Source organism: Cucurbitaria berberidis, assembly GCF_010015615.1.
Source record: "Cucurbitaria berberidis CBS 394.84 unplaced genomic scaffold K460scaffold_2, whole genome shotgun sequence".
NCBI classification, from domain to species: Eukaryota; Fungi; Ascomycota; class Dothideomycetes; order Pleosporales; family Cucurbitariaceae; genus Cucurbitaria; species Cucurbitaria berberidis.
This window is the reverse complement of record NW_024468936.1, coordinates 3,064,252-3,083,341: the sequence shown is the minus strand read 5'-3', so window position 1 is coordinate 3,083,341 and position 19,090 is coordinate 3,064,252. Positions and strand designations below refer to the sequence as shown.

The window sequence follows — 19,090 nt, the reverse complement described above, 5'->3', positions numbered from 1 at the left end:
ACATCCACCAATCACAGCTCGACTCTGCGTGCCATACCGCTTCCGACACGGACATTCACCCCGGTTCTTCCGAAAAGCTGTCGACCGATGACGTCCTTTAGCCTCCTTCAAAAGTAGTACATGAAGGCATGCGCCGTGGCACAGCTTGGAGCTTGCCTTAGTTTTGAGCAATTGACCAACAGACAACCTTGTGGACTCCCGATACCCAGTACACCGGCACGTTCAAGATGCATTTGAGCGCTCTTATGAGGGGCTCCCTACATGCGAGAAGATAATTCCGGGTAATGCTCGTCAGATGACATGGAATATGTCGCGAGATCATGTAGGTACAGGAGCTCCCTGGTACAGTACAGTGAGGCTAGAGGTCCTCAAGGTAATAAAGGGAAGTACCGCTTCCTTCGTACCTTCCTGAACTCTCTTCCCTTGATCGCTCTTTCCTTTTTCCGCTCACGTTCGTCAAAATGGCTCGATTGTTTCGAAATCCTCTTCTTGGTCTTCTCCTCCTCTCGTCCTCAGTAGCTACTCAAAGCAATGGCACAGCAACCGTCTCTTTCTCGCTGCCGTCTGGATACACAACATCAAGCTTTAATGCATCTGCACAACCCACAGCTTTTACACGAACCGACTTTTCCCCCAACGCTCTCGCATCCCTTTGGGATCTCGTAGGTCCCATCGCAACAGGACCAGTTACATCCACGCCCTCTCCAACACCAGAGCCCAGCTCTTACCCACGGCCAGACCCCCAATACTACCACGCCTTAGTTGGCAGCGCATATCCAGAGACTAGAGACCTGAAGCTGCCACAGGGTTTCCGATGGGGCTTGAGCTCTTCGGCGTACCAGATCGAAGGCGCGGCGAAAGATGAGGGAAAGGGACCCAGTATTTGGGATCTGTTGGCGCATCGAGTGCCGAATTTTGTGGCGGATAATACGACGGGTGATGTTGTTGCTAGTCACTACTATCTGTATAAGCAGGATTTTGCCAGGCTGAAGAGCTTGGGTGTTAGAGGTAAGTTTTAATATGGGTAACGCGTATGGTATGGACGCACCCACTATATTCTATAACAGCCTGAATTTCTTCAGGGTATCTATATTCTTCATTGTTAGCTGAATGCTGTCGCGAGGGCATCCGAAAGCGAACTTGAGAAAGTTCAAAAGCAGCGGAAGAAAGATCACGAGATTGTACAATTGAGGCTAACAGCAACAGCTTTCAGTCCCAGCTTCTCCTGGCCTCGCTTCTTCCCTTTCGGCCACGGCTCAGTAAACGAGGATGCGATTGCGCACTACGACGATGTGATCTCCGAATTGCACGCCCAAGGCATCCTGCCCGCGGTCACGTTATTCCATTGGGATACACCATTGGCGCTCTTCAGCGAGTATGGCGCCTGGACAGACAAGCGCATCGTCGATGACTTCTTCAACTACGCAAAGTTCGTCATCACGCGGTACGATGCGTACGTGGATGAATGGTTCACCATCAACGAGCCACAGTACTGCAATTGGCAGTACGCGGGCTATCCAGCAGGCAAGTACTATCCCGCGCCAAACGGTGTGACGGGAGGCAACAAAGCGCGATTCCTGTGTGGTCATCATACACTACTTGCGCATGCGAAGGTGGCAAAATGGTATCATGGGGAGTTCAAGGGCCGTGGCAGGATCACATTCAAGAACTCGGGAAACTATTACGAGGCAAATAGCACGTCACCTGCCGATGAGATCGCGCGGCAGCGAAATTTCGATTTCAGCATTGGATGGTTTGGCGGGCCGTGGACAGATGGCGATTATCCCCAGAGCCTCAAGGATACGCTGGGTGACATCTTACCGGAACTTACACAGGAAGAGAAGGACCTGATCAAGGGCAGCTGCGATTTCTACGCTATCGATCCGTATTCGTCTTTCCTCGCATTCGAGGTGGGTGGCGGTCTTGAAGCTTGCACGAGTAACCGCTCACACCCTGCGTTCCCTGAATGCGCCGGCTCCGCGAGCATCGCACCGAATGGATTCCCTATCGGACCAGCTGCTGATCCGGCGATGAGCTGGTTCTACTCTGCTCCTTCCGGCGTACGCAGATTCCTGAAGCATATCACGCAGGTCCTCTTCCCTTCCATTCCCGACATTGTCGTGACTGAGTTCGGGTTCGCCGAGCCATTCGAGGCACAATGGTCGAATCTTAATTCTGCGCTCTGGGACCTGAAGAGAGCGGATTACTTCCAGCAGTATCTAGACAACATTCTGTTGGCGATCCACGAGGACAAGGTGAACGTTACTGGCGCCTGGGGGTGGGCTATATTCGACAATTTTGAGTGGTTGCTAGGTATGTCGGTGAGATTTGGAGTGCAATACGTGAACTATACAAGCTTGGAGAGGACTCCGAAGGCGAGTGCTTTCCAGTTTCTGAACTGGTTCAAGGAGCATGAAGCGGGGAGTAACGCGACCATGAGGATCTAAGCAGCAAGATGTGGATGAAGATGGAATGGATAATGTCAGAGCCTCGTTTTGAAACATCATGTTGGCAAGTGATGCTATAGTCGCCAGCATGGCAGTATCCACACACTCACACGTTTCAAGCTTCAACGTCGCCCTTCCTGTTTGTGACTGCTGCCATGCACACCATCCAGCTGACGCTACGAGGCACTACCATTAGCGGCGCAGTGGCATTCCCTGAGCGCGGTTGGTTGGCTCCTCGGCAGAACAGTGCGTAATCTGTTTCATGCGACGTGTGTTGAGCGTAGTCGCGTTTGTTTAGGCTTCACGAACAATGCCACTTGCAAAGATGTGATGATGAAGATGTGACAAAGATAGAGATAAACAGATCCCAACTCATTGTATCGAACGTTGCTGGCGGTTACAGCGGGGCGCGGGAGAGGCGATGGGGTAGTTAGTAGGTGGTTAGCTTGGTCTGATAAGCATCGTCACGGGTCCATCCGAGCAGGATGGATGGACGGGGTAGCTAGCTGGACGTGCAAGACAAACCCGTGCACATGTACTTGGACTGCCCTCGATAAATGTCTACTGCCTACTGCCCTCAAACCCTCTTCCACCTGCTTGTCCCGCGCACTGTAACAGGCTACCACTACACGGTCGTGTCGTGCCTGCCAAGTTGGCGGATGACGATATAACGCATTCGGTGAGCTACTAGCCAGCCTCCGCTTGGAGGGTCTACATACGACCAGCTACTCTACCACGGCCGAACGCGCCCACGACGGCCACGACAGCCACGGCAAGCCTGGTAACCCCCCACAGACGACGCTCCAAGCTTCCGTGGAGCTCCACCGAGCTCTGTAGTCAGGCTTCGAGACGCACCGACCGCTCACGTCTCTACATCATCTCTCCGCTCGTCACATTGTCCGCCGCGCGCTCTACTACGAGCTCGCCCCACGCCTCACAACTGCCACCTGCCCAACCGCCTGCTACATAAGCCGTACAGCCGCCCTACTCCGGCTTCCTCGTATTCCTAGCCCTCCGATGGTGCCTACCTAATCCTAAATCCAGAGCCACCCAAAGGCACAGCGCTGCCACCTTTCAACACCTGCGTCATCTGCGGGTAACCTGCCCCAGCGTTCGTCCTGGCAGACGAAACCACCCCGATCCCTTCTCCCCTAATCGCCCCCGACAGCCCAGCCACTCCGAATTCCCCAACTTCTACTTCCCCAGTAATCTCTGCCCATCCCACTACCTCCGAACCCACCGCGAGACCTCTCGAACAGACAGACGCCACCCTTCCAGACCCGTCCGATCACACTACAGCCGGGAAGCGCAGGCACAGCTTCTCCGAGAGCGACGAAGCGGAAGAGGGTCCTGCAACACGCCGGAACGCAGGCCGGTCCACCCGCCATATCTCGAAGCGCAGGCGCAGAACAGACGGGACAATGCGCCTTGACAACGACACTTCAAAACCATCTCGCTCACCCTCGCAAAACTACACAAACGGATCGTCACGCTCATCCGGGCCCAGGTCACCCCTGGGCAAAGTACAGAATGGAGACTCGCATGCGCGCGCCGAGAGCAACGGCTCGTACACCAATGGCGGCCCGGTAGCGAACCGCAGTGCAGTACCTACGACATTCTTTGGCCACGACAGGGAAGAAGTTACGCGCATATTGATACAGAGTCTGACGGATCTGGGCTATCATAGTGCTGCAGGAGCTTTGTGCAAGGAAAGCGGCTTTCAGTTGGAAGGGCCGACAGTGGCGTCATTTCGAACCTCCGTGCTGAATGGCGACTGGACTGAGGCTGAAGAGTTGTTATTTGGCACCAACACATATGATGGTGGCGGAGGCATCGGTCTGGATGTGTCGTATGGCAAGTCATGGGGGAAGTCGCGGTCGAGACCGCATTCGCAGCATTCAGGAGGCTTGACGCTTACTGAGGGTGTGAATCGGGACGAGATGCTGTTTTGGGTGAAGCAACAGAAATACCTGGAGCTATTAGAGCAAAGAGAACTAGCCAAGGCGCTCACAGTGCTCAGGCAGGAGCTCACACCGCTTCATCAAGATGTTGGCAGATTACACGCTCTTTCAAGGTGAGTCGCTAACATTGGAGTCTCCTGGTAGATACTTCAGGCTAACAACTGCCAGTCTAATGATGTGCCAGTCTGCCGAGGACCTGAGGCATCAAGCGCAGTGGGACGGGGCCCAGGGCGAGTCGCGGACGCATCTCCTTTCCGAACTTTCAAGTAAGCAACAAGCTTTAAATATCCCAACACTTGTACTCATGTGCTACAGAGTCCATCTCTCCTCGCGTCATGATCCCGGAACATCGGTTATCTATACTTCTAGATGAAGTCAAGGATAGCTGGATAGCGAATTGTCTCTATCACAATACAGCCGCTTCGCCATCACTTTATCTAGACCACAACTGCGAGAGGGAAAACTTCCCTACCAAACCTGTTCTCGAGCTCAAACACCACAAGGATGAGGTGTGGTTCCTGAAGTACTCAAACGACGGCACGAAGATGGCATCAACAAGCAAAGATGCAACTATTATCATCTACGAAACGAACACGTACAAGGTGATACATCAGCTCGATGAGCACCAGGGCTCAGGAGTAGCACACCTCGCTTGGAGTCCCGACGATTCGAAGATTGTAACCTGTTGTGCGCAGCCGGAGAACGCTACTCGAATATGGGATGTCAAGGTATGTCTAACGCCCACTTTAAAAAAAACTTGAGCTGACCACACCAGACCGGCGCATGTATACAATACATCAGCGACTTCACCTACCCCTGCACAACAGCCGCCTGGGCGCCTTCTGGCAAACACGTCATCATCGGCTCCCAAGACGAAAAACTAGGCTGCGCCATCTGGGACCTCTCAGGCCATCTCATCCACTCATTCAGCTCCTCGTCCTCGTCGTCCTCATCCCCTTCCTCGCCCCCAAACAAAATCCGCCCCAACGACCTCGCCATCTCGCCTGACGGTCAACGGCTCGTAGTCGTGTCCGAGAGCTCAATTATCGTATTCGATCTCGAGAGCTACGAGAGGTTACGTGAGTGGCAGCTTGATGATGGTAAGCTTACGAGCGTGAGTATCAGTGCAGATAGCCGTCATATGCTGGTTAGCGAGGATCAGGATAGAATTCGGCTTATGGAAATTGAGTCTGGCGAGGTTGTGCAGAAATTCGAGGGGCACAGTCAGAGGCAATTCATCATCCGCTCCGCATTCGGTGGCGCAGATGAGAACTTCGTTGTTAGTGGAAGTGAAGGTACGTCTCCATCTATCTCATCTCCTTTGAGACGGCTGCTGATAGACATGTTTAGATTCCAGGGTTTACATTTGGCGCTCTAACGGTCTGCTGATCGAAGCCCTTGACGCACACTCCAGCTGTGTCAATAGCGTAGCATGGCACCCCAAGGACCCCACTGTATTCGCCTCCGCAGGCGATGATGCCAGGATCATGATATGGAAACCAGCCTCAGCACTGCCGCTGTCTTCGAGTAGTGGAAGTGGGCCGAGTAACGGCTATGGACGTTAATCTCGTTCGTCCTCTAGATCTCAAACGGAAGCCTTGAGGATCGACGGGCTGATACCGTTACATGATTGGTGTTTGCATTACTCGGCGTCCGGTGGATTGCATAGGTGATACCTAGGTATAGCAGAACGGATCTGCCTGGGTTTGTCTGAGTCTTTGTTTGGTGCATTGTCGGGTTCTCACAAACGTGCATAGTTTTTCACGTTATCATCATACATTACGAATGTAGTGGAGTGTCCTGTCTCATTGGCCGCAGATGGGGTCAATCCACTGTATGTTTGTTGGTTTATAGATCGCAGTAGTGTGTTGTCATCCAAGAGAGAAATATTGTCATATGGGAAGAGCTGAACAAGTCTGGAAGCTGATACATGGCAACTTGTGAGAACCTACCATCGGGACGCTAATAGTGAGCTAACCCAATCAGGTAATAAGGGTGTACAAACGTGGGGTAGCTTCCCTCAGCCTTCTCCCCAACAAACTTCCATCCATTTTTCTTTCACAAACTTCCCTTCACAAAAGAAGCGATAGCTCAACTAGGGCGTACGCGCTTTAGAACTCCTCACGTGAAATAGTCACTCTTCATGCAAGCACAATGGCCCCGACCCTGAGATCCGCTACACGAGCTAGACGCCTGCCAGAAATACCAGAGTCGTCGCCAAGTCAGACCATCACATTCTCCGACCTCAACAACGATGTTTTGCTTTTGATCTACGAACACCTCGACAAGGGAACAGGAAAGAGTGATAAACCCATCCAGAGCTTGTCATTCGCCGAACGCCGTCTCCGCGAACGAACGACGCCCATCAAGTCCTTGATATGCACGAACCGCCATCTTCGCGACCTATTTGCGCCATACGCCTTCAAAAACCTGCATATGTGGCTACCCCTCAAAGAACTACCAGACCTTCCGAGGTTTCAATACAATGCGCAGAAGCTCCGAATCGACATTTATGCATGGAGTCATGATGTTGAGCTTTTTAAGTTCATGCACAGCCTCCAAAAGCTCAGGTTTCTACATATTCACACGCACGTGAACTGTCGGATTTCGGCATTCAGTGACCCAGATATCGACCATCAAGTCTTCCTCTTACCTTCCATGGAGACGCTAATTGTTTCAAACTGTGCCGCATCTCTAGCAGGCCACTGTCCGAATCTGAAAGACTTGATCATCAAGCCTCCTCGCTGCCATGAGCCCACGGCGGACGTAGAGCTAAAGTGCCGCCTTATGGCTGAACACCTGCACCCGTCTTCCGGCCTCAGTACGAAGCTCACATCTTTTGAAGTCACATCCAAATGGCCCGCATCTGAGGTCCAGTATCTTACCGCCACATTCCCGCACCTCCAACACTTGTGCATCAAAACTGACAGTGGGATCTTCTCCCGCCGCCACTTCTCCCTTCCCAGCGATGTTCTCTGTGCCAGTGATATCACCAAACTGCTAGGAGACGGGCTGAAAGACCTGAGGACTTTGCGACTCTCCAGCATGCCAATCTTGGACCCGGAAAACCACAGGAAACCAAACTGGCTGGATGTACCAGACCAAAGCGAGGGAACGCGGAAGGGGTTGTGGCAGGAACACGAAACTCGGAGAGTGGAAGCGGAGAACAGTATTGCGCGGTCAGCATTTGGAAATATCGAGCGTTTGGTAGAGCTCTGGGTTGGGAAGAAACGGGTTGCGAGGAGGTTGCCCGCAGAAGAGAGTTGTGACGGAGAAGACGACGTGGTCAAGTGGATGTGGTCCCGCTCTGAAAAAGATATGAGAAAGTGCGGACTTGGGAGTTTGGAGGCAAAGTTCAAGGCCGAGAGAGGTGCAGTGGTCATAAGGAGTGAGATGGGCATGTAAGATGTCAGCACGGCCTGGTCGGTTCAAGGCTTTCCATCCCAACTTCCTCTGGCATTCGTTTCACCCCGACAACGATATGCACCGAATCAAGTCTTCGAGCGAGAGAGAGCCATATACTAACAGCTACGTATTCTCAGTCCGAACTTTTACCGACGACTCTGGAACAGGGCTCCTACGCACATCGCTTACGACTATCGAAATTCTTCCCTTTCAGCATTAACGACTCCCCCATAACGGCCTGTTGAGTGAATATAAGCGCATCCGCAAGTCATTAGCAGCCACATTCTGTCCCTTCATTTCTTTCCTACGTAAGTAAAGCAACGCTAGCAAGAGTATAGTATCTAACATAGCAAATAGGAGGAGTACAAAAGTGTAGTTTGGGCGCGTTACAGTGCACCTTTAAGAATATAATATTATGATATTAAACTAGTAAAGCTTCCATAATATATGGCTTTTAACTAAACTAGTTCATCGAGAGGCCGTGATGATCGTCTGTAGTAGAATTAATGTCTTTATATCAGTGAGATAATATTAAGTACAGCCTCAACTAACAAAGTAGGTACATGGGGCTCTGCAGGGCGCAAAAGGGGTCCAAAGATTACTAGTCCTCCTTATAAGTAGGTTACTGAACGTCCCCAGATGGCGAAAGCTGGAACACTTGATTTCCCAGCGCTGACGGTTCTTTAGTCGGTGGAATGAAGCCCACATGTAGGTGTACATCCACGAACAGCACTTAATTTCATTTCAAAGCACGCTGGCTCGCGAGTCTCTGATCTGGGGGTCAGGAATATCGCAGTGTTAAAGCGGTAACGCGGGGAGTTAAGAGGTATATATTTCAGTGTATCATAAGTCATATATCGTAAGTCATGTATCATATCCGGTATATCGTAGCATCAGAGCGAAATGTGGAAAGCCTCCTACAATCAAATACAAACACGACCCTTTCATTTTGGGTGTGTCGCTTTTCCTTGACCGGGTATACCTTGGTCATAGTCATGAAATGCGATCGTGAAGGGAATATCAAACCACGCTCACTGTAGCCTTGCCCTTCCCCAAGGCTTGCGACGACATCAGCATTTCTCTTAAGCGAGCTTCCGCTTTTGTCAGTTCTTGCTGATTACTTGAACTGAGATCTGTGGGCCGGGGCCAAGGTAGCCAGGAGGCTATGGAGGATAAAGTTATGGATCGTGTTCTTGAAGCTGGGAGGCTCAAGGTTGAAACACCTCGACGATGGGCATATGGGTTTTGTGGTAACGCTGTGTGAGGCCGAGTACTTGATCCTTCTACAGCTTCTTCTGAGACGTCCCCTAGAGCCGTCGACGTTGCTAGGGAAAGCTGTTTCGAAGCAGTTGGTAATGTGACTAGCGTGATGGACGGATGAGTTGATGATGGAGCATGGACGGTCCACGCAGGCCCTTGTTGTTTCTGTGCCTCCACCTGCTTTGAGCTGCCAACTTCTTGATCACGGAATGTATCGCCATCGATGGCTTTCCTCTTCCCACTACCACCACTGATTACACTCTTCAAGCTGCCATACGCAGACTGGCTCCTCTTTTTGCTGCTGCTGATCTTGCTTTCTTGTGCTAGCCTTTCGCTCGAGCTGCTTGCTTCAGGCACAGCCATTAGCGTGTTGTCTGCCGCTGTCCATCCCTGACCAACTCTCGACAACCGACCTCGTCCAGCCAAAGCTCCTGTGCTCGTAGCCCATCCAGGCCCGGCGCCAGTAATCTCGCCCTGTGGGGGCAAGTGCGCATCGTACTCATCCGCCAGACTCATTCTACTCCGCGCACAGATCTCGGCAATGGCGTCGACGGCGTCCCTAATCTCTGGGTCTACAGCACGAAGAATGGCAGAGAAGGAAAAGTCGTCTATAGAAGGCAGTTGCTCGCTCCTGCCTGCCAGGCCTGCCGACAGAGCAGAGGCGTTGGAATGTCCATTCATAGCGAAAGACCGTGGTGTATTGAACCCAGAGCCTGGGCGTGAAGCGTGGCGTGACGCGGAGTATGTGCGTACTACGACCGGTTGGCTCGTCACAGTCGTTCGACTAAACGTTGACTTCGCAGACTTGCTTTTCGCGGGCGACGAGTGGAATGCGGGGGCATTGAGGGCGCGGAGGGCGGCAGACTGTGTTGGTGGGAGCGTGTTCGTCAATGTCGTAGTAGCACTAGGCACTGAGCCTACACTGGCCGTCAGGTTAGACGGGCCTACTTGTGCATCGAGGGAAGGTGTGTGGGTGAGGATAGCTGGGACAGAGCTGTCGGACAGAATAGGCTGTGCGTTGAATGTGGGCGTAATGTTACTCTCCCACAGTGTCGAAGAGACACCTGAAGCCACCGACTGCCTGGTAGTCGTTGCAGGCGTCAATGCTGGCGGGAGGGTATCGGCATCCGCGATAGCTGAGGCATGGTGGTTCGTAGGAGGGGCAGAAGATTGCGGAGGAGCGGGCGTCTGAGACGGGTCGCTCGGGGCATTTGAATTCGCCGCTGAGTCGGGCATTGTGGGTTTCGCGTTATTGGGAGCTGCAGGTCAATGCATGGCCGCTATGCGACGCAGTCTGAGTTGTTAGACGTGGGCTGCGGTGATCGAGAGGATGCGCTGGCGAACACGGAACACGCTTGGCGAGATCGCTCTATTGCCCGAAGCTATCCTTCAGCCTAAGGTCAATAGCAATCACGTGCAAGATCTAGCCTTATCACTAATTTATAGTAGGCTATTTAGTTAGTACAGCTACTTAGCTAAATCTAATTTTATATAAAACGCCTGCCTAAGTAATTATTTTACTATTTTATTTTTTACTAATTATTATTTTTATTAATTAATTATATTTTTATTTTATAAAGCTAATATAAGCAGCTTTTTTCTTTTATATATAAATTTAGCATTTAAAATTATAAGTAAAACTTTTTTATATAAAAATACTATAGCTAATTTTTATAAAGCTAAATTTATAAATTTTATATAATATATAAAAGTAATAAAGCTAATTTTGCTAACTAATATAAGCTTAAAAACAATATTTATTTATTTACTTATATTAAAGCTTTATATAAACTTACTATTGCTAAAAATAAACTTGCTAGCTAAATTAAAGCTAAAGTTTATATTTTTAATTTATTATAAAAAAGCGCTTAAATAAAAGTAAATTTTTTAAAAAAAGTTACTAGCTATTTTATAGCTAAATAGCATTAATATTAGGCAAAGAAATAAAAAATTAAAGCTTTATTAAAGTGCTGCACTTTTTAGCTTAGAAAAATCAGAATTAATTAACTTGTTTAGCTGAGGGCCCTGCAATACTTTGCCGCAGTCCTACCACAGACCCGATCTCTACCATTGGACAATCTGTTAGTTCTACTACACAACCGTCACACAGACAGCGGCCAGACGCCTTGACATGTTGATCGAGTTGCACATTGTTCGCATTGCTTCTGGTCTCTCAAGACGTACCGAATCGAGCTCAAAGTAGGGCTACAGGTGCTAAAAGACTTTGCAATACTACCGCCGACAAGTCTTGTAGCATGTCGCTTGCAGAATGAGGAGAAAAGGGGAGGATAGACATAGCGTTCACACGGTGATGCGGAGGTGTTCCCAAAGACCTCAGAAGAGCATCCCATCGTCTGAGCCAGTGCTTTCGATCCACTGTATAGACACCGGCATGCTAGCTTGATCGAGCTCATTGCTCAGCCATGACACCATACCGCCAGGCAGCTCGTCCAGTATCTGCATCTCTGCCTTGACATTGAGCATAAGCATCGTCTGTAGCTCTTGTCTCCAACCCTGCTCCGGCCCGTCCTCGACGCAAAGATCCCACTCTAGCATTCGAGCCGCCTTCGTGCGGTCGCGGGGCGAGAGCTTCATGAGACCCTGGAGTTCAGGTATCACATTTGTGCCTGTGTCACTTTCGCCTACCGGAGTTCGGCTGAGGTGGTTTCTCTTTACACCGAGCCAGCGGATGTCGGGCAAGCCCACTGCAGGTGCTTCCTTCTGTGCAACAAATTCGTGAGCAAGGCGATACGAGCCGTACTTGTACGTGGATAGGATGGCGATGCCGTCAGGGTCCAAGTCTACGAACGCGTACATGGGGATGCAAGGGGCGCAATCCGCTAGTTGGCGTAGGAACTTTCTTGTAGCTATATCGGGGTATCCTTTTGCCTATGCAATTGTGAGTAGATGTGCAGGGGCAATGTAGTGGTCTTACAGTCAAGATCACTCCGCATGATCCCAACGACTCCCATTGTGAGGAGCTCAGCAGAGTTCGAAATGTCGCCTACAAGCTTTTCTTTAGCTAAAATTCTAACCGTGGACTGAGTAGAGCATGCCTCTTTCTCTATGACGAGTATCCATTGGACTAACGTCAAATCTAGTGCATCCCTATCGCCAACTGTAGGGATGAGCATACCCTGGATGGCCTATCAGTACATACAAATTTGCCAGCATATGACTATCGAACCTCTTTATCGTTCTTGACGTTGACTTGATGGCCACATTCTCGCGTCAGCGTAAAGTTGCCCGCGACTAGCCCCTTTGCAGCGGCAGTCTAAGCAATTAGCCTTCCATTGAAAATAATTAAATGGAAATGTAGCGCACTATATTCAACTGAGATCTAGTGATGCCAAAGGTACATGCTAGATCGTCCACATATCGATCAACAACCGATTGCTTGACGAACAAATCGGGGTGTCGATAGTATATATCTCTATGCTGAGTAAGTTGGCATCTACTTAACCTGAATGTTAAGGGGAGTACCGTTTAGTCATGACTGTGTCGTCAAGCAGGGCACCATGAACGAGCTCCAGTATCCGCAGGAGCACAGCTGGAGCATTGTAAGCGCGTACGCCGCAGACGTTGGATGTACCAACTGAAGTTCCATGCTTCTTGCGCACTAGCGCCTGGGAAGCTGATATCGCGTTCCTTGGGCTCAGGAGGTGGGCCATTGCTATCTAGAACATTCGTCCGTCTTCGAGAAAGGCTTGCTCGAGACTTCAGCGTTATGGTGAGTGATTCGCTTTCTTCGAGGAGGCCATCCACAATTCTTTCCAACATAGCTTCTACGCGAGCTATGACCCAATGCCTGCGAGGAAGTCAGTCGCGCGCAGCGTGATGCAGAGGATGACCCATTACCTGTCGCGGGGCGGTGCTTGGGTAGGAAGTTTGGTGTTAGATCTGACTTCTATGTGGCTGAATTCTGTGTCAATACTGTGCTTGTCGGGTGTCTCTTTTATTGGCGCTGGCATTAGCTGTGGTCTGTTCTGTAGTTCCCAGAGAATAGAGTCGTCCTCGGCCAGAGGAAAGAGAATATCGTCTTCAGAAGCATTGCTTAAAGCATCGTCGGGAAAGGTCTGCGAAGCTAAATCGCCAAATAGCATGTCCTCAAAGTCGTCGGTATTCATATTAACTACTGGTCATTACCACGCGCTGGCAGCTGTACAATTGAAAGCACCATTTCCAGTTGAAATATGATAGTTTGGAATCAGTGAAAAACGTTGAAACTGGTGGACTGGCAGTCCGATGGGCTGGTGAGGCGTTCCAGAAGGTGGCGAGCACAAGGTGGAAAGAGCCACGGGCGCAGTAGCGAAGTAACTTCAACCTCAATGCGCCTACGATCCGACAACTCCATTGCTCCGCGAAGATATTCAGGCCTAGTTGAATGATACAACATTGGAAGTGATGTGAGGTTGCTCCTGTGATGATGGTGGAGCAGCACCTTCCCAAGTAGGAAACTGCACTATGTATTTTGCCAAGACTACGCCTATCGACTGCCCGCGGTTTCCACGCGCAACGCGTCGCGCCTCCCCAGTCGCGTCTCCTCTCCATTCATCGACCGCCGACACCACCACGCTATTTGTTCAACCGCAACCACAACCCTGGAAGTACCCCAGACTCACATACCATCATTCAACTGTACGACTCTGAATTAAATCATGGAGGATGCAACGCCTGTTGCGCCATCCCCTCAAAAGCGTCCTCTTGAGGAGGAGGACCCTGAGCCTCCAGTAACACCGGTCAAAGCAATCAGATCAGAAGCCTCTACACCACTCTCAGTCCTCTCCCATATTCGAACACCATCACCACTTAAAAGAGCCACCCCGAGCTCAACCGCACCAGATAGCAGCAACCATGCTCCGTCCACACAGGCCGCGGTTGCCTCGAGCAGTACACCCCAACCCGCCAAGAGACGGAAGTTGACACAGAAGGAAAAGGACGATCAACGTCTCGAAAAGGAGGCAAAAGCAAAAGCAAAGGCAGACAAGAAAGCACAAAAGGACGCCGAGGACAAGCTCAAGGCTGAACAGAAGGCACAGAAGGAGGAGGAGAAGCGCAAGAAGATCGAAGAACGGGACGAGAAAAAACGCCAACGAGAAGAAGAGCAGCAACAAAAGGAGGAAGAAAAGGCAAAGAAGGAGCGGGTAGGTTCATTGGCATATGCTGTCTTGGTGACTTCGCGGAGCTTGGTGCTAACATTATACTAGGCCCAAATGAAGCTCAATGCTTTCTTCGTGAAGCCGAAAGTTGCGGGAGTGAATGCAGGACAAGCTGTGGTAGATTCGACTCAGAACCTTGTCGCACCTTCAGTATCATTATCAGCGGATGCCTCTGGAAATAGTACTAATTTAGGCCCGCCCTCTCCACAGAAGACCATCGTCAAAAATGCTCAATCAGATTACGAGCGATACTTTCTCCCCTTCAACCTAGCTGCGCACGTCATTCTGGCCCCGAAAAACGCGTTCTTAGAAGATTCAGTCAAACTCAAGGCCGCCCAAACACGACTGGACCAGCTCATCACACAAGAAGATGTTCATATGGAGCCCATAACGCTGGAGACTTTGAAGTCGTCCTTTCCATCGCAACTCCGTCGAGGTTGGCCGACTGCTTCGATCGTTGAAGTAGTCGAATGTGCTTATGGCTCAACCGATCGTCCCATCGACTTGACTGATGGCAAGGGTGCGACTTCACGACAACCACTTGATATGCTGAACGACATCCCGATGAAGTATATTCACTTTGAGAAAGATGTTCGCCCGCCATACTATGGGACATACACTAGATCATACACGGATGCGGACGCAGCTCGACTTGCCCGCAACCCCCTAGCTAGATTGCGCCAAGATACTGACTACGATTACGATTCCGAAGCCGAGTGGGACGAGCCTGAAGAAGGTGAAGACCTTGACTCTGATGGTGAGGATGACGCCGACGAAGAGGCGGAAGACGACATGGACGGCTTCCTTGATGATGAGGAAGATCCGCAACTCAAGCGGCGGCATATTAGTGGCGACCTTGTGCCTGTCAGCACTGGTCTGTGTTGGGAGGACGCACACAAGGTGTCCAGACTGAACGACGGATCAGGAGCCATCTGCACAGACTTCAAGGACTTCACGATGGGCTTTCTACTTGGTAAGTGTTCCGAGAAGATACAATAGGATGCAACTAACAATGTGCTAGGACCGCAGCTGCGCTCTATTGATCCCTTTTCGACGACGTACTGGACACCCGAACCTACTCCTTCCACAGCGACTATTTCGACCCCGAGCAAAGATATCCCCAGTAAAGGACCCATGAACCCACCACGAGTACCGCTGGTCCAACGTACCATGAATGGCCTACTTAACACTCTGAACACTCCCCAGAATCCGTCGTCCGGCACCGCTTCCAAACCCACCAAAGCAAAACGACAGATTCCACCTGAACAACTCCCGGCCTTCAAAGCGGAGATCGAGGGCAAAGATCTTACCAAGATTGGCATGGTCGAAGCCCTGAAGAAGATGTTCCCAAAACTTCCCAAAGATGCCATCACCAATACCTTGAGTGTAGTTGCTGCAAGGGTTGGACCTACTGAGAAAGAGAAGCGCTGGGTGTTGATCAACAACTGATTATTTCTGTCCAATTGCCGCAGTGTATCAACGGCGTTAAGAGTGTCAGATCTATCTTCATTGTACAACATGTCTGAGCCATATATTTACGAGGATGGTATAGTGTAAAGCAGAGCTTGTTGGTTCGACAGGCTTCAGTGGTGGGATTTAGGTGTTAGGGTGTGGCGTGCAAATCATCATCACTATTGAGCGTTTCGTCAAGCGTTTGGTGTCCTCGGCGTTATATTATAGTATATGGATGGATGTTCAAGGAAAATCCATCTTCTAGCGAATGAGATAGAGTATATCTACGCAAAATACTTTCATACTCGCAACACATGTGCAAATCGAGATCATCTTGACGTGAAGTCCTCGTGTTTTGCCATAAAACCAGCCTAACTTGAATCATGCTGGCTTACCTCAGGTTAAGAGAACCGGTATCTAATATGGCGTTCTATCAGCGCTTACGAACCGCCAAACGAATGTCAGGTGAAACGCGGGTAAGCGGATGAGCAGCCATATAATTTCAATTTGTAGACCGTCTGGCATTCGCCACTAGGTGCACCAAGCTGCCTCTCAAAGAAGGCCCAAGGAATAGGGTAGCCTGGAGGTATTCGCGCTATGATACAGTTCTACTGCGGGTACAAGGCAATGTGAAGGTGGACCGACTAAGAATAGGAAGTCTTGGTCGGTCTTTAGGAGTGATTTGCATCACAAGTCATTGCAGGGTCTGGTGTCGCCTCCGGTAAATTTATGGCAGCAGACACCAGATTTTGGGCCTTGGTACAACCGATGTGCTTGAGATGCACAAAGCCGGGGTGAAGACTTCCAGGCCAAGTTTTTGACCAGACCATGGTCGGCCCGGAGCGTAAGCGCCCTTAGAGACGTACGACAAAACGGTGCCACTGTAACCTTATCAAATACTCGCCCTGTACCTGCAGACGGTGCCCTTCTCTTTCGCTGTATTCTCGGCCAAAAATAATTAAGATTTACAGCAGCAACTATAATTGCCGACATGGACTTTTGCCGGGAAATAGAAGCTCTAAGTATTCGAGACAGAGGTAGTGTGCGGTTGGGAATTGGGAATCCTGGAAACAAGACGGAGATGACCAGTTCCGGCCGACGCGTTACCAAGATCATCAAAAACTTACCGTGCACACGCAATCAACGTGCATAACATCTTCCAGACTCCTTGGAGAGCAAAGGCAATCGGAAGTTAAGAATAGCCCTCCGACATTAGACTCCCACGCAACGATGCACGGGAGTCCGTGCACAAGGGCGCTTGTGATCTTCACGAAAGACTCTCCACCAATCGACCCCATGTTGTAAACGCTGAGCTATTCTTGGTGCGCCATCCACCCACAACCATCCAATCGTCTTCGGCCACATGATAACGAAGCTTACGTTCGGAGAGGGTCATCTTTTTTCCCTATGCATCTCGCTCTTCGAAGCGCCCACGACAACCCTTCCCCAGTCCTGGTACTCCCGCAACGGCATCAGCAGGCGCTCTTGAGGAGCGGTTCTGTTATTTGCGGCTCTGGATGGCACCCTAATATCAACTAGTGTGTGCTAGGAACGGATGTTATGGGGATACCCGTACGCAAGAATAGTAGCAGTGTTGTCTGACTGGCTACTACCTGCAGGCTCATCTTAGCGTATAGTTCGTACGGATGGTAGAGACCTACAAAGACGCCGCATTGCCTTCAGCACCTCCTGCTAGTTCGAGACGTTTCGTGATTGTCGTCGTTGTCCATTCTGCTCTGTTCGTGCTGTGAGCATATACCTATCATTTGACTTGACAGCTTGCTGGCCTCAAGCTTTTCCCTAATCATCCACCATGGCGTCGCTTATCTTGTACCTTTCTGCAACTGTGCTGTTTGCTCAGTCAACAATTGCCTTCAACTGCTCGAGGAAACCGATATATGTCGATATCCATAAACGCGCCGTCCACGACTCTCCAGTCTTTCAGTACGGATCATTCATCGGACTAGGAACACCAGCACAGAACCAAAGTCTATGGCCCTCGTTAGCACAGAACCACACTTCTTTCGCATCACACGTCTACTGCAAAGATAATAGCACGCTTAAGAACTGTGACCGATCAACTGGAGGCTTCTTCAACCAACAAGAGTCAACAACGTACGTCTAAAGCTCCTAACAGGATGACTTCCCTTACTTACTTGTGTGCAGGTTCACTGAGAGCAAGAACTTCAAATCATTAGATGTAGCTGGCACGGATTTCAAGGGTTTCTACGGCCAAGAGACTTTACGATTATACACACACTTCTTCGAAACCGATGGCGCATCGCAAACGCTCGTGGAGAACTCAACCGTCGAAGTCGCCGAACAGGGCTCAATAACGCCCGGTAGAGTAGGTGTAGGATCGTCTTCAACGCTGTTGCGTGATCTTTCTGCTCGGGATATGATTGCTGGTAAAACATATTCGCTATATATTGGGCAGGGATTTGCTCGTGCTGGAGGCTCAGTCAACGGCAGCAATGTCTTTGGTGGATACGATTCCGGACGCTTCACAGGAGTTCCTCACAAGTATCAAATGAACATTGCGAACAGCAATCCGATGAGCGTGCGGATTAAAGACATCGTCATCACCGACTCGAAAGGTAACGCCAACGTCTCACTTTTCGACAACAAGGTTTTCACCGATATGAAGTCGACACCTTCGGACTTTGAAGGCCAGATTACCACTGAGCAATTCCCAATCTCGCTTCCATACCAGATCACGAAGAATTTCATCTCCCGACTAGGCGCGGAAAAGGACAACACATGGGGCGACAACTCCTTGAGGCTGAAGAACGCCTTTAATGGCACGCTGTCAATTGTCCTCGAAGATGGCTTTACCGTCACACTACCGCCAGAAGTCCTCATGAACGCCTCAAACATCACACCCATCCAAGACCGCGACGAAAAGTCCACCGCCCCATTCTACCTCGGCTCCGCCTTCCTTGGCCAAGTCTACCTCATGGCCGACTATGAGTCCAACAACTTCTTCCTCGCCCCAGCAGTCCAGAAAAACAACATGGTCATGCCCCAAACTTTCTGCCCCAAAACCACACCTGAAGCATACGTGCGTCCCAACCAAAACCAATGGCAACGGCAAGGTCTGGTAGGCGCGGTTGTTGGCGGAGTGGTTGGTGGCATGGGCGCAATTGCAGCATTATATTGTTTGTATATTACGTGGATGAGGAAGAAGGATGAGAGGAAGCTGAAGAAGGAATTGAGGAAGAATCGGGAAAGTAAGATGGAGCAGATGGATGTTGAGGAAGCGCCTAGCTTTGACCCACCGCCAAAGAATGCCGCTAAGGCTATTTTCTGGAGGAGGAATAAGATGTGAACGAATAGATAGTATGGTGGTTTTTCGCTTCTTTTGGCACGTAGGCTTATACCCGGAGCTGGCAGTGCGCTACTCCTT

At 50.3% G+C, this 19,090-nt stretch overlaps 6 protein-coding genes across 6 annotated transcripts; 4 read left to right on the top strand and 2 right to left on the bottom strand.

Moving 5' to 3' along the window:
- Nucleotides 1–461: 461 nt before the first annotated feature.
- K460DRAFT_384285 (glycoside hydrolase family 1 protein) lies at nucleotides 462–6,440 on the top strand (the record flags this gene model as incomplete). Its single annotated transcript, XM_040935490.1, has 7 exons — nucleotides 462–1,008; nucleotides 1,207–2,379; nucleotides 3,558–4,521; nucleotides 4,577–4,674; nucleotides 4,724–5,136; nucleotides 5,184–5,703; nucleotides 5,759–6,440. 7 exons carry the CDS (start codon nucleotides 462–464, stop codon nucleotides 5,971–5,973), a joined length of 3,930 nt encoding a protein of 1,309 aa, XP_040790637.1. The 3' UTR covers nucleotides 5,974–6,440.
- Nucleotides 6,441–6,479: 39 nt separating this feature from the next.
- On the top strand, nucleotides 6,480–8,210 carry K460DRAFT_393245 (uncharacterized protein). Its single transcript, XM_040935930.1, has 2 exons — nucleotides 6,480–8,121; nucleotides 8,171–8,210. Exon 1 carries the CDS (start codon nucleotides 6,563–6,565, stop codon nucleotides 7,811–7,813), a length of 1,251 nt encoding a protein of 416 aa, XP_040790636.1. The 5' UTR covers nucleotides 6,480–6,562; the 3' UTR covers nucleotides 7,814–8,121; nucleotides 8,171–8,210.
- Nucleotides 8,211–8,833: 623 nt separating this feature from the next.
- On the bottom strand, nucleotides 8,834–10,309 carry K460DRAFT_277988 (uncharacterized protein; the record flags this gene model as incomplete). Its single annotated transcript, XM_040928215.1, has 1 exon — nucleotides 8,834–10,309. The coding sequence occupies one exon, from the start codon at nucleotides 10,307–10,309 to the stop codon at nucleotides 8,834–8,836; it is 1,476 nt and encodes a 491-aa protein (XP_040790635.1).
- Nucleotides 10,310–11,179: 870 nt separating this feature from the next.
- On the bottom strand, nucleotides 11,180–13,318 carry K460DRAFT_414688 (DNA topoisomerase IV, alpha subunit). Its single transcript, XM_040937693.1, has 8 exons — nucleotides 12,932–13,318; nucleotides 12,670–12,881; nucleotides 12,557–12,623; nucleotides 12,398–12,506; nucleotides 12,261–12,347; nucleotides 12,130–12,210; nucleotides 12,009–12,077; nucleotides 11,180–11,962 (listed from the first exon to the last, which is right to left on the bottom strand). The coding sequence occupies exons 1-8, from the start codon at nucleotides 13,198–13,200 to the stop codon at nucleotides 11,408–11,410; spliced, it is 1,449 nt and encodes a 482-aa protein (XP_040790634.1). The 5' UTR covers nucleotides 13,201–13,318; the 3' UTR covers nucleotides 11,180–11,407.
- Nucleotides 13,319–13,622: 304 nt separating this feature from the next.
- K460DRAFT_307930 (uncharacterized protein) lies at nucleotides 13,623–15,993 on the top strand. Its single transcript, XM_040930087.1, has 3 exons — nucleotides 13,623–14,217; nucleotides 14,281–15,205; nucleotides 15,254–15,993. The coding sequence occupies exons 1-3, from the start codon at nucleotides 13,732–13,734 to the stop codon at nucleotides 15,679–15,681; spliced, it is 1,839 nt and encodes a 612-aa protein (XP_040790633.1). The 5' UTR covers nucleotides 13,623–13,731; the 3' UTR covers nucleotides 15,682–15,993.
- Nucleotides 15,994–17,230: 1,237 nt separating this feature from the next.
- Nucleotides 17,231–19,032, top strand: K460DRAFT_364061 (acid protease). Its single transcript, XM_040932936.1, has 2 exons — nucleotides 17,231–17,799; nucleotides 17,851–19,032. The coding sequence occupies exons 1-2, from the start codon at nucleotides 17,498–17,500 to the stop codon at nucleotides 19,010–19,012; spliced, it is 1,464 nt and encodes a 487-aa protein (XP_040790632.1). The 5' UTR covers nucleotides 17,231–17,497; the 3' UTR covers nucleotides 19,013–19,032.
- The last annotated feature ends 58 nt before the right edge of the window (nucleotides 19,033–19,090 follow it).